General features: G+C 43.0%; 1 protein-coding gene across 6 annotated transcripts in view; it reads left to right on the plus strand.

Annotated features, from left to right (window-relative positions):
- The window catches only part of HDAC7 (histone deacetylase 7), a 346,419-nt gene that overhangs the window by 200,465 nt on the left and 124,098 nt on the right, over positions 1-21,856 (plus strand). For 2 of the 6 annotated variants that reach the window (XM_044286036.1, XM_044286037.1), the window contains exon 1: positions 18,214-18,466. The exons of 1 other annotated variant lie outside the window; for it this stretch is intronic. In XM_044286036.1, coding sequence (XP_044141971.1) covers positions 18,343-18,466 — 124 coding nt within the window. In that variant the 5' untranslated portion in view covers positions 18,214-18,342. Of the gene's footprint in view, positions 1-18,211; positions 18,467-21,856 lie in introns of those variants that run through there. 3 more of the 6 variants (XM_044286040.1, XM_044286038.1, XR_006388255.1) reach the window with 3 other exon arrangements.

Consider the following 21,856-nt stretch of genomic DNA (forward strand, 5'->3'; position numbering starts at 1 on the left):
GAGGAATGGCAGAACATAGAGCCATAAGAATAGATGGCCCAGAATTGTTATTACATTGGGAATGCATAGAGCTATTAAAACAGGCATGTCAGGAGTGGTGACAGGTCCTCTTTAAATAAAACAAAAAAAAAGTTACGGCTGATGTGGCTAAGAATGTGGCATGGTAAATATGAAAAAATCTTCTGGCTGTCTGAACAAGCACCCACATGCACAGTTGATCTCAGGAAGCTCTTCCCGCTGGGAAGCCTACATGTGCTGATGAAGACTTGCCGGCATAAGGCATCATGTACATGGCTGTTGTTGGCCGGTGCAAATAGCGGGTCCGCAATATAGGGGCCCTGGCCGTTTTTGCACCATATCACAGATGCGGACTCATTCACTTGAAGGTGCGGAACGGAGGCACAGAACCCCACTGAAGCACTACGGAGCGCTTCCGTGGGGTTTCTGCCCAGGTCTCCACACCACAAAAAGGTATTACAGACCTGATTCAAGTGCGGTCCGCAGCACGGGCAAGGCCGGCACACAGTCGCCATGTGTGTGAGGCCTAAGCGTGAGATTTCAGGGCCAGGTATCAGAAACAGTAATTTTGTCAGACAGAGAAAATGACAGATGCTCATTAAATGACCTCTGCTTCTCTGCTTAGGATTTGTTGATACATTGAATTTTTGGACAAAATCACAGGAAAATATATTCATGTTAGTTTTTTAAAAATGCAGCAAAAACCATGACAAAAAATAAATCATTGGTGACATTATTGTTGCATAGAAAACTGGGTGGATAAAAAGTAGAGGCACAAGCGTCCAAGTAAACTAGGAGTCCACCCTGACTACAGGCAGAATTGGAATGCAGCTCTGGATACAATACTGGATCAGTACAGGATGCAATGTATTGTATTTACAAATTTATACTTTTCGTTCTCTTATCTACATGTATCACGGCTTCAATATCCTGCTGAGTCCCTCGGTGATTGAGACATGATGAGAAACACATTCCTGCTGTCACTGCTCACTTGTCCTTGATTTCTAAGCTGCATTGTTCACATTTATTATTAACATTTCATTTTGACTTTAGAGAAAATTTACAATGAAAATAAATACATTACGTTTTATGGCTTGAAACGCTGGGTGACAACCCCTATGGACACTATCATGGAAACTTTTAGTGGTTGTCATCTGGTATGTGTTATCTGGGCTAAGTTGTCCACACAGCTTTAGATCTTAGACAGTCATGAGTGACCTGTTGGCTATGGTTGTAAGAGTCTGTAAGGGTTGTCACTGTAGATGAAGATGCATTATTTAGGATCTGTCAGCTTAAGGTGGTTATCTAACCCCTCTCAAATGCCTCCCCATAAGGCCGGGCCCCTCACACGGGTTGCACTTACCTGGCTCCCTCGCCGCTTCTGCCGCCTGCACGCCCGCTGTATATCCCCATCGCGCGGATGAAAACATCTGGGTCATGGGAAGGCAGCGAATAGCAGGCCGCGAAGGGGTCGACCCTCCCTAGCATCACACAGTGTTCTGTCCGCATTTCTTGCGGTTAGATTGAAATGAATGGGTCCTCAACCAATCCGCAAAAATTTGAATCAAAACGGTCATGTGAATGGGGCTTTAAAAGGATAAACTGTAGAGATTTGGCAGATAAATCTCTGGCTTGCTCTGTCACATGAGCTGGGCTTCTATTCATGGCACGATCCACTTGATGATGCCTGGAGGTGCACATCTGTTGTTTGCCAAGGATTTTTTTCCAAGCGTGCCAGGCAATTTTTATTTACCTTTGACTGCCATCTGTCACAAAAAGGCTCCTACCTAAGGCAGAAAATGGTGTAAACCAGCCTGTGGGGCATCATGAACCTTAATGTATGGCCTGCTTAGGACATAGATGAATAGACTTAGGAGCATTAGCCATGGACGTACTGTGGACAATGCCTATAAAATGACATACCGTACGTTAGAATTATCACTCTGAAGTATGTCAGGAAATTCAAAAAAAAACGCCTGATGGCTGTTCAGGTAGAAAGCATTTCTATGCTTTAGGACATGGGGCACCTAATCCCAGCTGAGGGGACCATGAACTATGTCGTTCCTGGTATCTCCACTTCCAAAGGTCAAAAATGTGTATCACAAAGAACCATTTAGTAACCTTTTAAATTTACTGTAGCATTTAGGCTCAGACTGGCCCACTGTGGAGCAGGTGAATCCCCCGATGGGCCCCTAGTACCCATCCCCTGCATACAGATAGTCAGCATACATGTTCTCAACCAGCCTATGTCCATAAAAACATTGGTTAGATTATTTCACAAAGTTCCCACTTTATTACTATAGACACATCGGGTGGCTGAGATGACTTCTAGGCACAGAGGCCGCCTCATCCAGTATCCTCTTTCCCCATGGACCTGTCTCCTTGAAGGGATCCCCATAATCCATCACCTTACAGCTCCTTGCTGCTGCCCGCTGTTGAGTGAGCTTGTCTTCCTGGCCCACATAGATAAGAGGGCTCTGCAGGCCGTCAGCAGGATACTGAAGGGGTCTCCAGGACAGAACAGTCTGAAGCACCAAAATTTGCAAATGGTGGTCTGGTAATATTATCACGTAACTGTACGGCTCGACCCCCAAAATGAATTTTTCCGGTGAGCCCTAGGTTGCTCAGTCCGACACTGTTTAGTGAGCACTCATATACCAATCTCTCAGATTTAGAAACGTCTTCCACAAAGAAAAGTGAAAAAAACTAAAACATGAGGCCCTTCTTGATGTATTACAGGCACTTCAATCTTTGGCAGTATCTCTTCTAATAAAACTTCCTACAGACCTGGATGACCTGGTCACACGTGCCATTCTATATACCTATTGTGAAGCTCCACCACATGAAGTTTGAGCTTGCAACAACTTTTACTCCAGTGTGTGTCCCACCCAATAAGTGAACTATCTTAGGTGTATGACATTTAGAGGTTTCCATATCAGACACATCTGGTGGATATAAGCCATATATGTCAATATTCGAAGATAACAAATACTTTAAGCCTTTGTGTGCTCACGCCCCATGATTCCCCCATGACCCTACATATTTTCTTCAGCTCACCAAGGACTACATCGTGTTTGACACATCAACATTGTTTCGTTCTGAGTGAATAAGTGAAGAAAACAGAAACGTGTGCGGGTAATATTAAAGCAATCTGTTTGTTTTATATCTTTGCCAAATATAAAAAGGCATGGATGACACATCCAAGGCAGGACATAGGCACAGGAGACACAGGGTGCAGCCTGCCACATCATTACGAATGGGGCTAAATATGGCCTCGCATTGTAGACAGCCATGAGTCAGCCGGGACTGGGCTGCCGTACAGTCACAGGTGGTGGATGACTTTTCAGGGAATGTTGACTGCACACATTTGAAGACGACAACTTGTCAAACCAACCAGATGTTCTAGAAGCTTAATGGGTGATAGATCTTTACACCCTCTTTGTAAGAGGTCAGTAGGCAATAATTATACTTGGAGAGGTCACCAAGTCATCTTACAAGAAGAAGAAATCTTACTTCGATGGATAAAGAATTTCTTGCAAAAAATGTTGAAAAAGGACACAGCAAAAAAATGCTGTGTTTTTACATGAGTCTGTGTTGCCGTATTTTACAATTATCTGCCTGAATAGACGTATAGGGGAAAATAATAAATAGTTTATTAAATCGAATAATTAAACGGGAAACTGAATATCACATCTGTGACTATCAGGCTTCCAGACTCAGGTAAAATGGTGTAAGAGTGGGATTAGATCCACACCACAACCTAAGAGTCCGGACTAAATCTCTATCCAGCTAGCACGTAGGTGCTAATATACGCTGGCACCCTCTGTATCTGCACCCTCCTCACTCTCTGCTGTGTGCACCCCCAAAGACATCACCACCACCACCAACATAGCCCCTCCACTCGAGTCAGAGGAATTATTTTCCCATCCATTCCCAGACCTTACTGATGCGCACAAATTCTTAGCATCGGATGAGGAAGAGGAGGTAGCAAAGTCCGCCACCCAACGGTCTGATGACAGTACCCAGATCAGCCCAAGGAGGGCTGTTGCTGCCTACTCAGAGATCTCTTATGTCAGTGGTGGTGAAGGTGATGATGATGACGTGTCAATGGACCTCACATGGGTGCCCACAAGAGAGGAAGAGGAGGAGAGTTCAGAAGGAGAGATGGAGCAGCAGATAGGGAGGAGAAGGAGGAGAAGCAGGCAGAACTGCCAGTGCACAGGAGGCAAAAAGCAGAATACAAATGTATCTGGACCGAGCCATCCACCATGCACGGTCACATCTTACACTCTCAGGACGCCGGCACATGGCTCTGCAGTGTGGGCTTTTTTTAACAAGTCAGCTGCTGACAATAGTGTTGCCATCTGCAGCCTGTGCTGTCAACGCATAAGTCGCAGTAAGCCCAACACTCACCTAGGGATGACCGCCTTAAGAAGACACCTGACCTCCCATCACCGAGCCCAGTGGGAGCAACGCCGTTACAACCCACAAAGCCACACTCCCGGTGCTCCACGTCCTGCCTCTTCTCCTTCTCCTCCCATTTGCCCTCCACTCCACCTTCCACCGTGCAGTCGCCACGTTCATCTGGCACAAGTCAGGCTTCCGTGGTCCAAATGTTCGAACGTAAAAAAAATTGGCCGCCGGATTATCCTCTTGCCCAACGGCTGACCGCTGGCTTGTCGGAACTGCTAGTCCGAGAACTACTGCCATATAAACCGGTGGACTCAGAGGCCTTTAGAAAATTTGTGGTAATTGGCACACCTCAGTGGAATATTTCTCCCAGAAGGGCATCCCTGAACTATATGGCCACGTTCAGCGGCAAGTTAATATATACAGACGTGGACAAAATTGTTGGTACCCTTTGGTCAATGAAAGAAAAAGTCACAATGGTCACAGAAATAACTTTAATCTGACAAAAGTAATAATAAATTAAAATTCTATAAATGTTAACCAATGAAAGTCAGACATTGTTTTTCAACCATGCTTCAACAGAATTATGTAAAAAAATAAACTCATGAAACAGGCATGGACAAAAATGATGGTACCCCTAGAAAACACAGAACATAATGTGACCAAAGGGACATGTTAATTCAAGGTGTGTCCACTAATTAGCATCACAGGTGTCTACAACCTTGTAATCAGCCATTGGGCCTATATATATGGCTCCAGGTAATCACTGTGTTGTTTGGTGATATGGTGTGTACCACACTCGACATGGACCAGAGGAAGCAAAGGAAAGAGCTGTCTCAAGAGATCAGAAAGAAAATTATAGACAAGCATGTTAAAGGTAAAGGCTATAAGACCATCTCCAAGCAACTAGATGTTCCTGTGAGTACAGTTGCACATATTATTCATAAGTTTAAGATCCATGGGACTGTAGCCAACCTCCCTGGACGTGGCCGCAGGAGGAAAATTGATGACAAATCTAAGAGACGGATAATCCGAATGGTAACAAAAGAGCCTAGAAAGACTTCTAAAGAGATTCAAGGTGAACTTCATGCTCAAGGAACATCAGTGTCAGATCGCACCATCCGTCGTTGTTTGAGCCAAAGTGGACTACATGGGAGACGACCAAGGAGGACACCATTGTTGAAAACGAATCATAAAAAAGCAAGACTGGAATATGCCAAACTACATGTTGACAAGCCACAAAGCTTCTGGGAGAATGTCCTGTGGACAGATGAGACAAAAATCGAAGTTTTTGCCAAGGCACATCAGCTGTATGTTCACAGACGAAAAAATGAAGCATATCAAGAAAAGAACACTGTCCCTACTGTGAAACATGGAGGAGGCTCTGTTATGTTCTGGGGCTGCTTTGCTGCGTCTGGCACAGGGTGTCTTGAATCTGTGCAGGGTACAATGAAATCTCAAGACTATCAAGGAATTCTAGAGAGAAATGTACTAGCCAGTGTCAGAAAGCTTGGTCTCAGTCGCAGGTCATGGGTCTTGCAACAGGACAATGACCCAAAACACACCGCTAAAAACACCCAAGAATGGCTAAGAGGAAAAAATTGGACTATTCTAAAGTGGCCTTCTATGAGCCCTGACCTCAATCCTATTGAGCATCTTTGGAAGGAGCTGAAACATGCAGTCTGGAAAAGGCACCCTTCAAACCGGACACAACTGGAGCAGTTTGCTCATGAGGAGTGGGCCAAAATACCTGCTGAGAGGTGCAGATGTCTCATTGACAGTTACAGGAAGCGTTTGATTGCAGTGATTGCCTCAAAAGGTTGCGCAACAAAATATTAAGTTAGGGGTACCATCATTTTTGTCCATGCCTGTTTCATGAGTTTATTTTTTTACATAATTCTGTTGAAGCATGGTTGAAAAACAATGTCTGACTTTCATTGGTTAACATTTATAGAATTTTAATTTATTATTACTTTTGTCAGATTAAAGTTATTTCTGTGACCATTGTGACTTTTTCTTTCATTGACCAAAGGGTACCAACAATTTTGTCCACGTCTGTATCTGGCACACAGTGTCGGTGCCAATATACATCTGACCACAGACACAAGGTCTATGCAAACACGGGTAGGGAAGGTACATAACTTTTACTGCCCACTGGGTGAACCTTCTGATGGCCGTCAAGCATGTAACCCATGGCACCCGTGTAGATTTGGTGTTACTGCCACGGATTGCATGCAGGCCTTCCTCTTCTTCTCCTACTCCATCCTCCGTCTCCTCCTCGGCTGACTCCTCCTTTTCCACTGCTACCGCTTCTTCCGCTGCGCCCCCCAAGCTCCCCAGAACCTATTTGACGTGCCAGGTGAGACGTTGCCACACTGCTTTCAGCTTTGCAGTCACAGGCCGATCAGTGGCTAACCCCGCTCAATTTGACAGTTGGTAAAGTGGTGTGCGACAACAGTGCCAATCTGTTGAGCGCGCTGAAATAGGGCAAAATGACACACGTGCCGTGCGTGGCACAAGTCCTGAACTTAGTCGTGCAGCGATTCGTTGCCAAATTCCCCGGGGTCCAGGACGTCTTCCGGCAGGCAAGGAAAATCTCTTGCCAATTTTAGAAGATCTTACACGGCCATGGCTCGCCTTGCTGACGTTCAGCTGCGACACCACTTGACCATCAGACGTCTGATTTGTGACTGCCCGACGCTCTGGAACTCCACCTTGTATATGCCTGATAGGCTGCTCCAGCAGTAACGTGCCATTAACTACTTACTACCTGTACGAACTCTGCGGCATGGTGACAGATTCCCTTTAAAGTCCATGGAGAAAAAGTTGTGTGTGGCTCGCGACATTTGACACAAAATCCCACTTGTCTTGGTTTTTTGCAACTGTCGCGTCGTTGTGTATCATACTGCGACACCATAAAAAAACTTTATATGAAAATCAAATATTATACAGTACATCACAATCTCTTTGTAATAAAGATAGAACCAGCCTTGTACCTCACAGAGATCTCCCCATTTATTGTTTCAGTTGCTCTGCTGGATTTATAATAATCTGGCAGCTCAAGGGACGTGTCCTTTCTGCTGCAGCTTTCTCCCTATGACAGCTCAGTAGGTAGCTGAAGGATGGAACTGAGCATGTGCGTCCACCTCAGCAAGGTGGACAGAGAAATAAGAAGAAAATGAAACAGCGGGTTGTGCTATACTGATACACTTTAATGAATAGTTCACCACCAAAATGCACTGTTTGTGCAGCGTTATATATTTCTCTATTATCTGACAGCAAATTTCTGTCTGCAGTTTAAAAAAAAAATTGTAGAAAAATTACACATTTTGTTAATGTGTGATTTTAACGCCTTTTTCGTTTTTTCTTCTACTGATGCTACAGTCATGTGAAAAAATTAGGACACCCTTTGAAAGCATGTGGTTTTTTGTAACATTTTTAATAAAAGGTTATTTCATCTCCGTTTCAACAATACAGAGAGATTAAAGTAATCCAACTAAACAAAGAAAACTGAAGAAAAGTCTTTTCAAGATCTTCTGTAAATGTCATTCTACAAAAATGCCTATTCTAACTGAGGAAAAAGATAGGACACCCTTGCCCCTAATAGCGAGTGTTACCTCCTTTGGCTCAAATAACTGCAGTGAGACGGTTCTTGTAGCCATCTACCAGTCTTCGACATCGGTCTGAGGAAATTTTACCCCACTCCTCAATGCAGAACTTTTTCAGCTGTGAGATGTTTGAGGGGTTTCTTGCACGTACAGCCCTTTTCAAGTCACCCCACAGCATCTCAATGGGATTCAAATCTGGACTTTGACTTGGCCATTCCAGGACTCTCCATTTCTTCTTTTTCAGCCAATCTTTGGTTGATTTACTAGTATGTTTTGGGTCATTGTCATGTTGCATGGTCCAGTTCCGCTTCAGCTTTAATTTTCTAACTGATGGTCTCACATGTTCTTCAAGCACCTTCTGATACACAGTAGAATTCATCGTGGATTCTATGATGGTGAGCTGACCAGGTCCTGCTGCAGCAAAGCAGCCCCAAACCATGACACTTCCACCTCCATGCTTCACAGTTGGTATGAGGTTCTTTTCTTGGAATGCTGTGTTTGGTTTACGCCAAACATGTCCTCTGCTGTTGTGTCCAAATAATTCAATTTTGGACTCATCTGTCCAAAGAACATTATTCCAGAAGTCCTGGTCTTTGTCAACTTTATCTCTGGCAAATGTCAGTCTGGCCTCGATGTTTCTCTTGGAAAGCAAAGGTTTCCTCCTTGCACACCTCCCATGCAAGTTAAACTTGTACAGTCTCTTTATGATTGTAGAGGCATGTACTTCTACATCAACAGTAGCCAGAGCCTGCTGTAGTTCTCGAGATGACACTTTAGGGTTTTTGGAGACCTCTTTTAGCATCTTGCGGTCTGCTCTTGGGGTGAACTTGCTGGGGCGACCAGTCCTGGGCATGTTGGCAGTTGTTTTGAAAGCCCTCCACTTGTAGACTATCTTCCGGACAGTGGAATGGCTGATTTCAAAATCTTTTGAGATCTTTTTAAATCCCTTCCCAGACTCATAGGCTGCTACAATCTTTTTTCTGAAGTCCTCTGACAGCTCTTTTGCTCTCACCATGGTGCTCACTCTCACTTCAACAGTCAGGAGCACACCAAACTAAATGTCTGAGGTTTAAATAGGGCAAGCCTCATTCAACATGCAGAGTAACGATCTACTAATTATGTGCACCTGGTGTGATATACCTGTGTGAGATCTGAGCCAATTTAAGAGGGAATACATGTGAGGGTGTCCTATCTTTTTCCTCAGTTAGAATAGGCATTTTTGTAGAATGACATTTACAGAAGATCTTGAAAAGACTTTTCTTCAGTTTTCTTTGTTTAGTTGGATTACTTTAATCTCTCTGTATTGTTGAAACGGAGATGAAATAACCTTTTATTAAAAATGTTACAAAAAACCACATGCTTTCAAAGGGTGTCCTAATTTTTTCACATGACTGTATATGTTTTTCTAGTACTCAGTGTATTGCTCCTAAACAAGCACTGCCTGCTGTCACCACTAGGGGACTCATCAGGAGCTGTGCAGATGGCGCCCAGAGGTTTTATAATTACCGTATGTAGGAGGAACCATGAACAGGGTTAAAGGGACCTGGCCTCATCAAGTATAGAGAGAAAAGGCTCCTTGGTGTCTTTCAATGCCCTGTTAGGAAACGAGTTGTCAATACGTTTAAAGTGGACCTGAAACATATCAACATATCAGGATGTGTTGGTTTTAGTAACTACTTCCAATCCCCATGTAGTAGCAATTCTGAAACATATGTCATTCCTGTATTATTCCTGCTAGAAGTTTACCAATACATTACCAGCAGTCTGCAGTAAAGGTAAAAGTAGATGGTGTGTCCAATCAGTGCTGCTGGTGTCAGACTGTGCAGGGTAACACCCATCTGTAACTGGTAGCACCCATCTGTACCTTTACTGCAAGCTGCTGGCAATTCATTCATAACTTCTAGTAAAATAATAAAGGAATGGCACAACATAGAGCAATGAGAATAGATGCCCCATAATTGTTATTACATGAGGAATGCAAGTCCTGAGATGTCCTCTTTAAAGGGGTATTCCGGTTATGTAAAGTTATCCCCTATCCACACCATGCAGGCATGGCCAACCTGCGGCTCTCCAGCTGTTGTAAAACTACAACTCCCAGCATGCCCTGTTGTAGGCTCATAGCTGTAGGCAGTCTGGGCATGCTGGGAGTTGTAGTTTTGCAACAGCTGGAGAGCCGCAGGTTGGCCATCCCTGCGATAGAGGATAACAAATTAGTGGCGGTCGTATCACTTGGACCCCCAATGATCTGGATCCTGTACCCAGTGGAGTCCCCCGAAACTAGCTCATCACCCTTTCAGGCAGTCTGCAGCTACTCCAATTATTTCTATGGGAGATCCGGTGACAGCCGAGTCCAGTGCTCCGCCATCTCTGGACATGTAGAATCCACATTCCCATATTGTAAAACTTACAGTAGGAATAGCAGAGGAAACCAGTTCACAAGAGTCTCTCTAGGTCATCCATCAAGATCAGCCGGGCCTTAGGAAATCCGACCCTGCGGCATATGACACAGTGGCACACAGCACTAGCGGAACAAACCCAACCTGTTACATAACAGCATGAATGACTGTTCTCCACAATGTGAATGGGGTTTCCAACTTCAGGCAACAAGTCTCGTCATTTAGAACCTGCAGTGACCGATATGTGACGATTTGCTAGAAGACAAGAGTCACTGGAGTCCTCATTACTATTACAGTGTAGTATTCCAATAATGAAAGCCTCAGGGGATTTAAAGGGGCTTTCCAGTTTTACTTGAATAGAGCTTAAAGCGGTTTTCCAGGAGTAGAATATTCATTGCAAAATTTGGGCACATTTTGCTGCATCTTATAGTGGAACTGTCGATTCGGCTTATTTTTAATAAATAGTGTAGGGACAGGGATGTAATGTACTTCATTAGTGAAAGATGCTTCTTTGTGCCAGAAAACAGAGTGTTAAAGGTCTTTGTAAGGCCTCATGCACACGGCCGTTCCATGCATTGGGGACAACATCCGTGGAGCGGGCCAGACCCATTCAACTTGAATGGGTCCGTGGTCTGTCCACACCGCCAAAAAATATGACATGTCATAATTATTTACGGTGCGGAACAACGGAAAGAAACACCACGGAAGCTTGTAGTGCTTCCGGTGTTCCGTGACTCCGTTCCACATCTCCGGAATTGGGGTCCCATTTAAGTGGGTCCGCATCTGTGGATTGCCGACCCGTCTTTTGTGGGCCACAATACAGCCACGGCCGCCCAACGGCCATGTGCATGAGGCCTAAAGCTCAGGGCGTTGTTAAGGATAGCCTGCCTTCAGTCTTCAGTTCTACAGAGCACCGAAGACGCCTGTGTGTAAGAAGTCAGATAGGCAGGGGGTGGGCAGTGATAGGGACCATGTATATAGTCAAGGAGGGGGCAGTGACAAGAGGCGGCTGGAAGCCTCTGCATGTTACACACAGACGTCTTCATCGCTCAGTAGAACTGAAGACTGAAGACAGAACGTCCATAGCAATGCTCAGTTACAGCTTTAGGCTACATGCACACGAACGATGTTTGTTTCCGTGTACATTCCGTTTTTTTTTTGCGGATAGGATGCGGACCCATTTATTTCAATGGGTCCGCAAAAAACGTGGACAGCACACCATGTGCTGTCCACATCAGTATGTCCGTTCCGTTGCCCCGCTAAAAAAATAGTGCATGTCCTATTTTTTTCTAGTTTGCGGACAAGGATAGGCATTATTATAATGAATCCACAAAAAAAACAGATCTGCAAAAAAAAACAGATGCCATACGGAACGTCATCTGTTTTTTGGGCGGACCGCAAAACACATCAGGTCGTGTGCATGTAGCCTTAACCTTTACACCCTGTTTTCTAGTAGAAAGAAACATCTTTTCCTAAGGCCTCATGCACACGACCGTATGTATTTTGTGGTCCGCAAAAAATACGGATGACCTCCGTGTGCATTCTGTATTTTGCAGAACGGAACAGCTGGCCCCTAATAGAACAGTCCTATCCTTGTCCGTAATGCAGACAATAATAGGACATGTTCTATTTTTTTTTGCTGAATACGGAAATGGAACGCACACGGAGTACCTTCTGTTTTGTTTGCAGACCGAAATGAATGGTTCCGTATACGGTCCGCAAAAAAAAAACGTTTGTGTGCAAGAGGCCTAATAAAGTATATTACAAAAATGTTCGATATCCCTGTCTGTCCTGACTCTGTATTAAAGATAAACTGAAAATGACAGTCACACTATAAGCCCCGCCCCTCCCAGCTAAGCCCCACCCTCTTTTTAAGCACGGTGTAGTGGGTTATTCTTTTTGGGTTTATCTTCCTCACAAATAGTGTTGAGCTCGAATATTCGAATAGCGAATATTACTCACGAATATCGTAACTTCGTAAATTCGCGAATATTACGAATATAGTGCTATATATTCATTATATTGAATATTCCTCATTTTTTAACATCTGAAAAGAATGATTCCTCCCTGCTTCGTGCTTGTGGGTCAGTAAGCCACTGGCCCACAAGCAACTTAAGCAGGAAGGAATCATGTTTTCATATGGAAAATAAAATGACCAATATTCTAAAAAGCAAATACATAGCAATATAGTGAATATATTCGTTATTTAGAATTTTGGCATTATTTTTTTCCTATCTGTACAGTTGTTCGCATACTCCTCCCCGACAAACGTCCCCGTCACCATGGGAACGCCTGTGGGTTAGAAAATACCATCGGATCTGAGTTTTCCCTGAGATCGTGAAAACTCAGATCCGATGGTATATTCTAACCCACAGGCGTTCCCATGGTGACAGGGATGCTTGTCCGGGAGCAGTATGCCAAAGTGGAATAACAGTACACATTGGGGAAAAAAAAGACAAATATTCTAAATAACGAATTTATTCGCTCTATTGCTATAACTTCGTCTTTTAGAATATTACGAATATTCTAAAAAACAAAGTTATAGCAATATAGCGAATATTCGTAAAATACACATATAGACTGTAATTTAGCTAATATACTGCTATAGTAATTTTTTTTTATAGTGTACATATTTTCCAAAACTGAAGTTCAGAAGAGGCAAAAAAATTAGACAAAAAAAATAAAAAAAATTTAGCACTATATTAGCTAAATGACAATCTATATGTGTATTTTACGAATATTCGTAATATTGCTCTAACTTCGTCTTTTAGAATATTCATAATATTCTAAAAGACAAATTTATAGCTATATATAGAATATTCGTAAAATACACATATTAGCCTAGCCATAGTCACAGGAACGTTGCCTTATACTGTCAAAAGAAAAATCGCAATACGCGAATAATTAAATCGTATATCATTCGCGATAAAAAGAATAATGACGAATATTCAATTTTGACGAATATAAGACGAATATTCAATCGAATATTCGCGAAATATCGCGAAATCGAATATGGCACCTCCCGCTCATCACTACTCACAAATAGATTAGGTCACAGTAGTATATGACATTTTGGAGCATGTCACGTCCACTACTAGGTGCAAGCGCCTTTGTAAATGTGCGATCCAATTCATCACCGTTTTCAAGATCTCTGTCTGCAGGAAATGAATACAAATCTAACAGCCGCTTTCATCACAGACTGTATGTCAGTCTTCTGTCTATGAAAGCCACAATTGTTTGCTCATGTGTCCTTTTGCAAAGATTGACATTTTTTGTTAAATTTTGTTTTATGGCACTCACTTTTGGAAAAAGTTGGGCAGAGCTTGGCAGGAGGGCGTTGCCTCCCGCAGCCCAATAGATGTGGACTTACTTTTCTCATGCATGGACTGCATTAGGAGAATTGTACTTCAGCATGCCTGTTATTAAGACTAGAGTCAGTCTTAAAGGGGTTGTCTGGCGTGATTGCATCTTTTATACATGGTACCTAATAGGTTAAAAAGAATGCACAAGTCGCCTCATTGATCCACTGCTGACGTTCCAAGGCTTACCGGGCCCATGCAGGGAATGGCTGCAGCGCTTACCCATCTTAGCCAGTGATTGGCTGAGCAGGCATGGCCATGCATTTCCTTCATGTTGAGGCAGAACCAGCAGGGACCCAGTAAACGTGGGAACTGCAGCGGCAGGAGCTCAGTGAGGTGAGTAATACTTTATTCTTCTATAACCCATTCTGCACTATATACAAAAAATGTATTCCCTTTAATAAATTCCCAACTGTTTACATTGAGAGGCTAAATACCGGACCGTGAAATGTGCTGCTCATATCACCAGGGGGGTAGGACAGAACAGGATAGCATCAGGAACTGATTGCAAGCAGTGGTTTTGAAACACAATAATTAACGTACAGGCTTTATAAGAGCTCGTTCACATGCGACTGGAAGGCAGGCGCAGTTTTCTCTAATTTGGGCCTATTAAACAACCTCCAATCAGATCTTCTGAGAACAGGATGTGATTGGCTGCTGCAGACGGGGGCGTGTCCTGGGAACCAGGCAGCTCGAGCTGCAGGTGCTTTTTTTATGGGAAGAACTTTTATCATCTCGGAGATAAAGAGAAACCAAAGGTTGTGTTCCTCATGCTGGGAGGAAGAAAGGAGGGATTCAGCTATAGCCAGTGTTATCCAGTGCATTCCAGAACTGTAAGGGTTACAGAGCATCATAAATCCATATAATGCTATGTGACCCCCGGCAGCGATGGGAGGTCAGGCCGGGAGCGGGAGGAACGCTCGTCTGCAAGGGGCCTAAACCTTTAACCCCTTCCAGGCTGCACGCAGAACCTGTTAAACCCTTCTGTGCTGCACCCCAAACTGCTTACTCAGCCTGCACCCATCAACCTTTAACCCCTTCCACGCTGCACCCAGAACCTGCAAACCCCTTCCAGGCTGCACCTATAAACCTTTATGCCTTTGTGTTGCCGACATCCTAACCCGTAGCGCCTTCTCGGCTGCAGCCAGGACAGGTTAACCCATTCTAGGCTAAAACCGAGCTGGTTAACCCCTTCCATGCTACTTACATTTTAACCTCTTTAGTGCTGCACCCAGAACCCATTAGCTCTTACCATGCTGCACCGAGTACACCCCTTTCACTCTTCATTGTGAAAAGGTTAACCCTTTCCACATTGCAGCCGAATACCCCAATCCTCGCAACCTAAGCTCTAAACCAATTAACCCCTTCCACTCTGCTCATTCTGTTAATCTGGCCAACTAGACCCCGCGTTTAGTCCCATCTCCGTGGAAACTCTGAGAGGACACCCCCTTCAAGATCCTCTCCCTGGGGCCAGTCTGCAGTGCGGACCGACCACATAAAAGTCCATTGGCGCTCAATTGAAGCACCTTCAAGCAGTGGCGTAGCGTGGGTTGCCAGCACCCGGGGCAAGCCAAAAATTGTGCCCCCCCCCGTGCCTACCCCAGGCACGCCACTTTTAACAGATACTGTAGTAGATCACTAGCAGTCCTATGTAACACCTCAGATAACACAGAGATAACTCTCTGAGTACAGATAATGTAGTAGATGGGTGTGAGGCCCCAGAATTCAGAACACAGTGTGACCTGAAGTCTGGGGCCAGAATGCGGCAGGGTGGGCCAAATTCTCAATCTTCTCCCCGAACCCTACCATGAAACAGATATGTGGATGGACATTATTATTACAGTACAATACCGCACCATACCTGTTACATCCAGTGACGTCTCCTGTGATGTAGACTCTCCTCAACGTCTTCATTCAGAGATAAGACCACCATGATAACTTCTTTCAGCCGCTTCTCGTCTCTGCAGAGTTTCACCGAAAAAAAATTAGGTTCCTCACTTTACTATCATGCTCTCCTTCCTGGTGTCTCAACACTGTCATCCTGCTGCCCCCCAATACTGAGCTAGAGCCAGACAGATAGCTTTCATTCCCCATAATATTATTCCCCCTGTATATTATAATGGCCCCCTCTTTATTATTAATTATTTAATAACAAAGAGGGGGCCATTATATTAGCAAAGAGGGGGCCAGTACATGAATAATAAAGAGGGGGTCATTATATTAATAATAAAGAGGGGGTCATTACATTAATAATAAAGAGGGGGCCATTACATTAATAATAAAGAGGGGGCCATTATATTAATAACAAAGAGGGGGCCATTACATTAATAATAAAGAGGGGCCATTATATTAATAACAAAGAGGGGGCCATTACATTAATAATAAAGAGGGGCCATTACATTAATAATAAAGAGGGGGCCATTACATTAACAATAAAGAGGGGGTAATTATATTAACAATAAAGAGGGGGTCATTACATTAATAATAAAGAGGGGGTCGTTACATTAATAATAAAGAGGGGGTCATTACATTAATAATGAAGAGGGGGTCATTACATTAATAATAATAATGTACTGGCCCCCTCTTTATTATTAATATAATGGCCCCCTCTTTGTTATTAATGTACTGGCCCCCTCTTTGCTAATATAATCGCCCCCTCTTATTACTGTGCCAATGCCATTGAATAGGATAGCCTTTCTGCTCCAGTCCTGTCCTCTCCCACCCCCCATACTGCCCCCAGAGCCTCTGCAATTAGGTAAGGTAACATAAAAAAAAAATACTTACCTATCTCCATCCCCGCTTGTTCCCGCCGCAGGCAGTCATGAATGCCTCACTGTGCCTTCCTGAGCCGCGTCATCGCGTCATCTCGCGAGACCCGACGCAGGAGGTCACAGTGAGGTTATCGTGACCGAGTCCTGCATCGCTCTACTGCCTTATAGGCTTCAGGCCACTAGGCCTGAAGCCTATGGGGCATAACGGAGGGGACGGGAGCCATAGGCTCCCGTAGCCCTCATTGAAATTTCGGATGCCTGGCGCCCCCTGCAATTTGGCGCCCGGGGCAACGGCCCCTCCGGCCCCCCCCACGCTACGCCCCTGCCTTCAAGGGCTCATGCACACGAACGTATTTTCTCTCCGTGTCCGTTCCGTTTTTCTTTTGAGGACTGTATACAGAACCATTCATTTCAATGGGTCCGCAAAAAAAAATCAGAAGCTGTTCTGTGTGCATTCCGTTTCCGTATGTCCGTCCTGCAAAAAAATAGAACTTATCCTATTATTGTCCGCATTACAGACAAGGATAGGACTGTTCTATTAGGGGCCAGCTGTTCCGTTCCGCAAAATACAGAATGCACACGGACGTCATCCGTATTTTTTGCAGATCCGTTTTTTGCGGACCACAAAATACACACGGTCGTGTGAATGAGGCCTATGCCTCATTCACACGTCCATGCTCATATTTCTAAGCAGGCGGTCAGTGATCCATCCGTGAAGGATCCGTGTTGGGTCCGTGTGTCCGTTTTTTGCTGTCCGTGTTGCATCCATGTTTCACAGCTGAAATTTTTTTTTCAAAGAATCTCTTCTTAATGATCCGTGAAACACGGATGCAATGGTGATGGATCTGTGAACACGGACAAAATAGAGCACACATCCGTGCTAAAAAAAAAACGGACTGTCGTAAAACACGAACGTGTGAATCCCGTGTTGTGGACCGCAAATTGTGGTTTGCAATGCACGGGCACCTTCCGCGGGGCAGGCGCATGGGGATCGCAGACCCATTAACTTGAATGGGTCCGCGATCCCTCCATTCCGCAAAAAGATAGAGCATGTTCTATCTTTTTGCGGTGCGGAAGCATGGAACCGAACCCCAGAAAGCACTCCGTAGTGCTTCTGTAGTCTTCCTTGCAGCATCTCCGGATTTGTGGAGCCATTGAAATGAATGGGTCCGCATCCGTGATGCGGAAGGACAACGGAACGGTGCCCGTGTATTGCGAATCCGCGATATGGGAACAGGACACCAACGGTGGTGTGAACGAGCCCTAAAACGGATAGGGACGTGTGCTGTCGGTGGAGAACATGTACAGCAAATGCAGGTGGAACAGAATGGGGCCACACGGGGCCAGATGCAAAAGGGAACGGGGGACAAACCACGGGGATCATTCATCCCCCATCCAGTTTGCACATTGCTGGCAGCACAGGATCCACTCCGTCCATGGATAACCCTTTCAGTGCTGCACTGGCACTCACTTAACCCTTCTACACTGCTTGTCAGCGGATCTTCCAGTGAGCTGCAGATCAGTTAACCCCCTCCATGCTGTCACGGGGTGGGCTGCGCTGAGTCTGCTGTGAGTCGTAGTCCAGGCCCTCTTCTGTGGGGCTGGCGGATGACACGGGCGCTATTTTTGGCCGGGCTCCTCCTCCTGCCGATCTATTTCTGTCAGTCTGAGCTCGGGGCAGCGGAGGAGCCATGCTGTGTGCACAGCCAGAGCAGCCTGCCCGCACCGCCAGTCACAGCCGGGCCAGGTGAAGGCACGCCGCCGCCCCACACTCGCCCCCATGCCTGGACTACATCAAATGTTAAACACCATTTACGAGGCTGATTCCGCTTCTTCCACAGATGGCATCAGAAGGGGCGAACCGGGCGTGAGGTTCGTGCTGAAGAGTGGTGCCAGCGGAGCAGGTAAGTGGCCGCGCCTATTGTTATCGGGTTCTTCTGCACGGGGACCACAAGTCTCAGCATGCCCTGCCGTTAACTGCAAGATTTAGGTGCCCACACGAGTTACTTCTGGTTCTAGGTCTCTATGGTCGGCATTGTAATGCGCAAACGTAGTTACTTCTGGTTCTGGATCACTATGATGAGTTACTTCTGGTTCTAGATCACCATGATGAGTTACTTCTGGTTCTGGATCACTATGATGAGTTACTTCTGGTTCTGGATCACTATGATGAGTTACTTCTGGTTCTGGATCACTATGATGTGCCCACATGAGTTACTTCTGGTTCTGGATCACTATGATGTGCCCACATGAGTTACTTCTGGTTCTGGATCACTATGATGTGCCCACATGAGTTACTTCTGGTTCTGGATCACTATGATGTGCCCACATGAGTTACTTCTTGTTCTGGATCACTATGATGTGCCCACATGATTTACTTCTGGTTCTGGATCACTATGATGTGCCCACATGATTTACTTCTGGTTCTGGATCACTATGATGTGCCCACACGAGTTACTTCTGGTTCTGGATCACTATGATGTGCCCACATGAGTTACTTCTGGTTCTAGATCACTATGATGTGCCCACATGAGTTACTTCTGGTTCTGGATCAATATAATCAGCAGCCTGACTGCATAGTTACTTCTGGTTCTAGGTCCTGGTGCCCCCCATAGGTGCAGGCTCCATGCCCCCTCCAGATCTTGTGCTGGTAAACTTTGAACCCTGGCTTTGTTTGGGGAGCCCTGATGTCCACACCCTGATACACACCTACTGCCATGTATATCCCATAGAAATGCTGTCATATCAGGTGTGACCATGATGCAGGGAACCAGAGGCTGCCACTTTCTGCCATTCTCAGCCCTTGCACAATGGCACAGGAGTGGCCTGTGACCCACAGCTTGCCTCAGGGTAACTGAAACAGGAGCAGGATGGAGCCATGACCTTTGTAAATCTGGTTCTTCCTGTCCCACAGAGGCTGCTGGCCAGCAGATGTCCCACACCAAGTCCTGGAAATACTGGCCAAGGTCGGAGCTTGTACCCTTGAAGTGACAGATCACCTTGACCTGCCCAAAGCCGCCCCCTCAGGGGCATTGTTATGGGGACACCGCCTCCTAAACTAGCTAGTCATTGGTATGGAGTGAAGCTGGATAGAAATATATTCCGTGTAATGTATGTGCATTGTGACCTTTACACAAATAACCACAGGATTAGATACATTACTGGTACTTTATATCAGGGATCAGCAACCTCCGGCACTCCAGCTGTTGTGAAACTACGACTCCCAGCATGCTCCATTCATTTCTATGAGAGTTGTGAGAACAGTCAAGGAGGTGTGCATGCTGGGAGTAATAGTTTGACCACAGCTGGAGTGCCCAAGGTTGCTGATCCCTGCTTTATAGGATTAGATACATTACTAATACTTTATATGATTAGATACAGTACTGATACTTTATAGGATTAGATACATTACTGATACTTTATATGATTAGATACTTTATAGGATTAGATACATTACTGATACTTTATAGGATTAGATACATTACTAATATTTATATGATTAGATACATTACTGATACTTTAAAGGATTAGATACATTACTGATACTTTATAGGATTAGATACATTACTGATATTTATATGATTAGATACATTACTGATACTTTAAAGGATTAGATACAGTACTGATACTTTATATGATTAGATACATTACTGATATTTATATGATTAGATACAGTACTGATACTTTATAGGATTAGATACATTACTGATATTTATATGATTAGATACATTACTGATACTTTAAAGGATTAGATACATTACTGATACTTTATAGGATTAGATACATTACTGATATTTATATGATTAGATACATTACTGATACTTTAAAGGATTAGATACAGTACTGATACTTTATATGATTAGATACATTACTGATATTTATATGATTAGATACAGTACTGATACTTTATAGGATTAGATACATTACTGATATTTATATGATTAGATACATTACTGATACTTTAAAGGATTAGATACAGTACTGATACTTTATATGATTAGATACATTACTGATATTTATATGATTAGATACAGTACTGATACTTTATAGGATTAGATACATTACTGATATTTATATGATTAGATACATTACTGATACTTTATAGGATTAGATACATTACTGATACTTTAAAGGATTAGATACATTATTGATATTTATAGGATTAGATAAATTACTGATATTTATAGGATTAGATACATTACTGATACTCTATAGGATTAGATACATTATTAATATTTATAGGATTAGATACATTACTGATACTTTATAGGATTAGATACATTATTAATATTTATAGGATTAAATACATTACTGATATTTATATGATTAGATACATTATTGATACTTTATAGTATTATATACATTACTGATACTTTATATGATTAGATACATTACTGATACTTTATAGGATTAGATACATTATTGATATTTATATGATTAGATACATTACTGATACTTTATAGGATTAGATACAGTACTGATACTTTATATGATTAGATACAGTACTGATACTTTATAGGATTAGATACATTACTGATACTTTATATGATTAGATACTTTATAGGATTAGATACATTACTGATACTTTATAGGATTAGATACATTACTGATATTTATATGATTAGATACATTACTGATACTTTAAAGGATTAGATACATTACTGATACTTTATAGGATTAGATACATTACTGATATTTATATGATTAGATACATTACTGATACTTTATAGGATTAGATACATTATTGATATTTATATGATTAGATACATTACTGATACTTTATATGATTAGATACATTACTGATACTTTATATGATTAGATACATTATTGATATTTATATGATTAGATACATTACTGATACTTTATAGGATTAAATACATTACTGATACTTTATAGGATTAGATACATTATTGATATTTATATGATTAGATACATTACTGATACTTTATAGGATTAAATACATTACTGATACTTTATAGGATTAGATACAGTACTGATACTTTATAGGATTAGATACATTACTGATACTTTATATGATTAGATACTTTATAGGATTAGATACATTACTGATACTTTATAGGATTAGATACATTACTGATATTTATATGATTAGATACATTACTGATACTTTAAAGGATTAGATACATTACTGATACTTTATAGGATTAGATACATTACTGATATTTATATGATTAGATACATTACTGATACTTTATAGGATTAGATACATTATTGATATTTATATGATTAGATACATTACTGATACTTTATATGATTAGATACATTACTGATAC

Source organism: Bufo gargarizans, chromosome 3 (genome assembly GCF_014858855.1).
Source record: "Bufo gargarizans isolate SCDJY-AF-19 chromosome 3, ASM1485885v1, whole genome shotgun sequence".
NCBI lineage: Eukaryota > Metazoa > Chordata > Amphibia > Anura > Bufonidae > Bufo > Bufo gargarizans.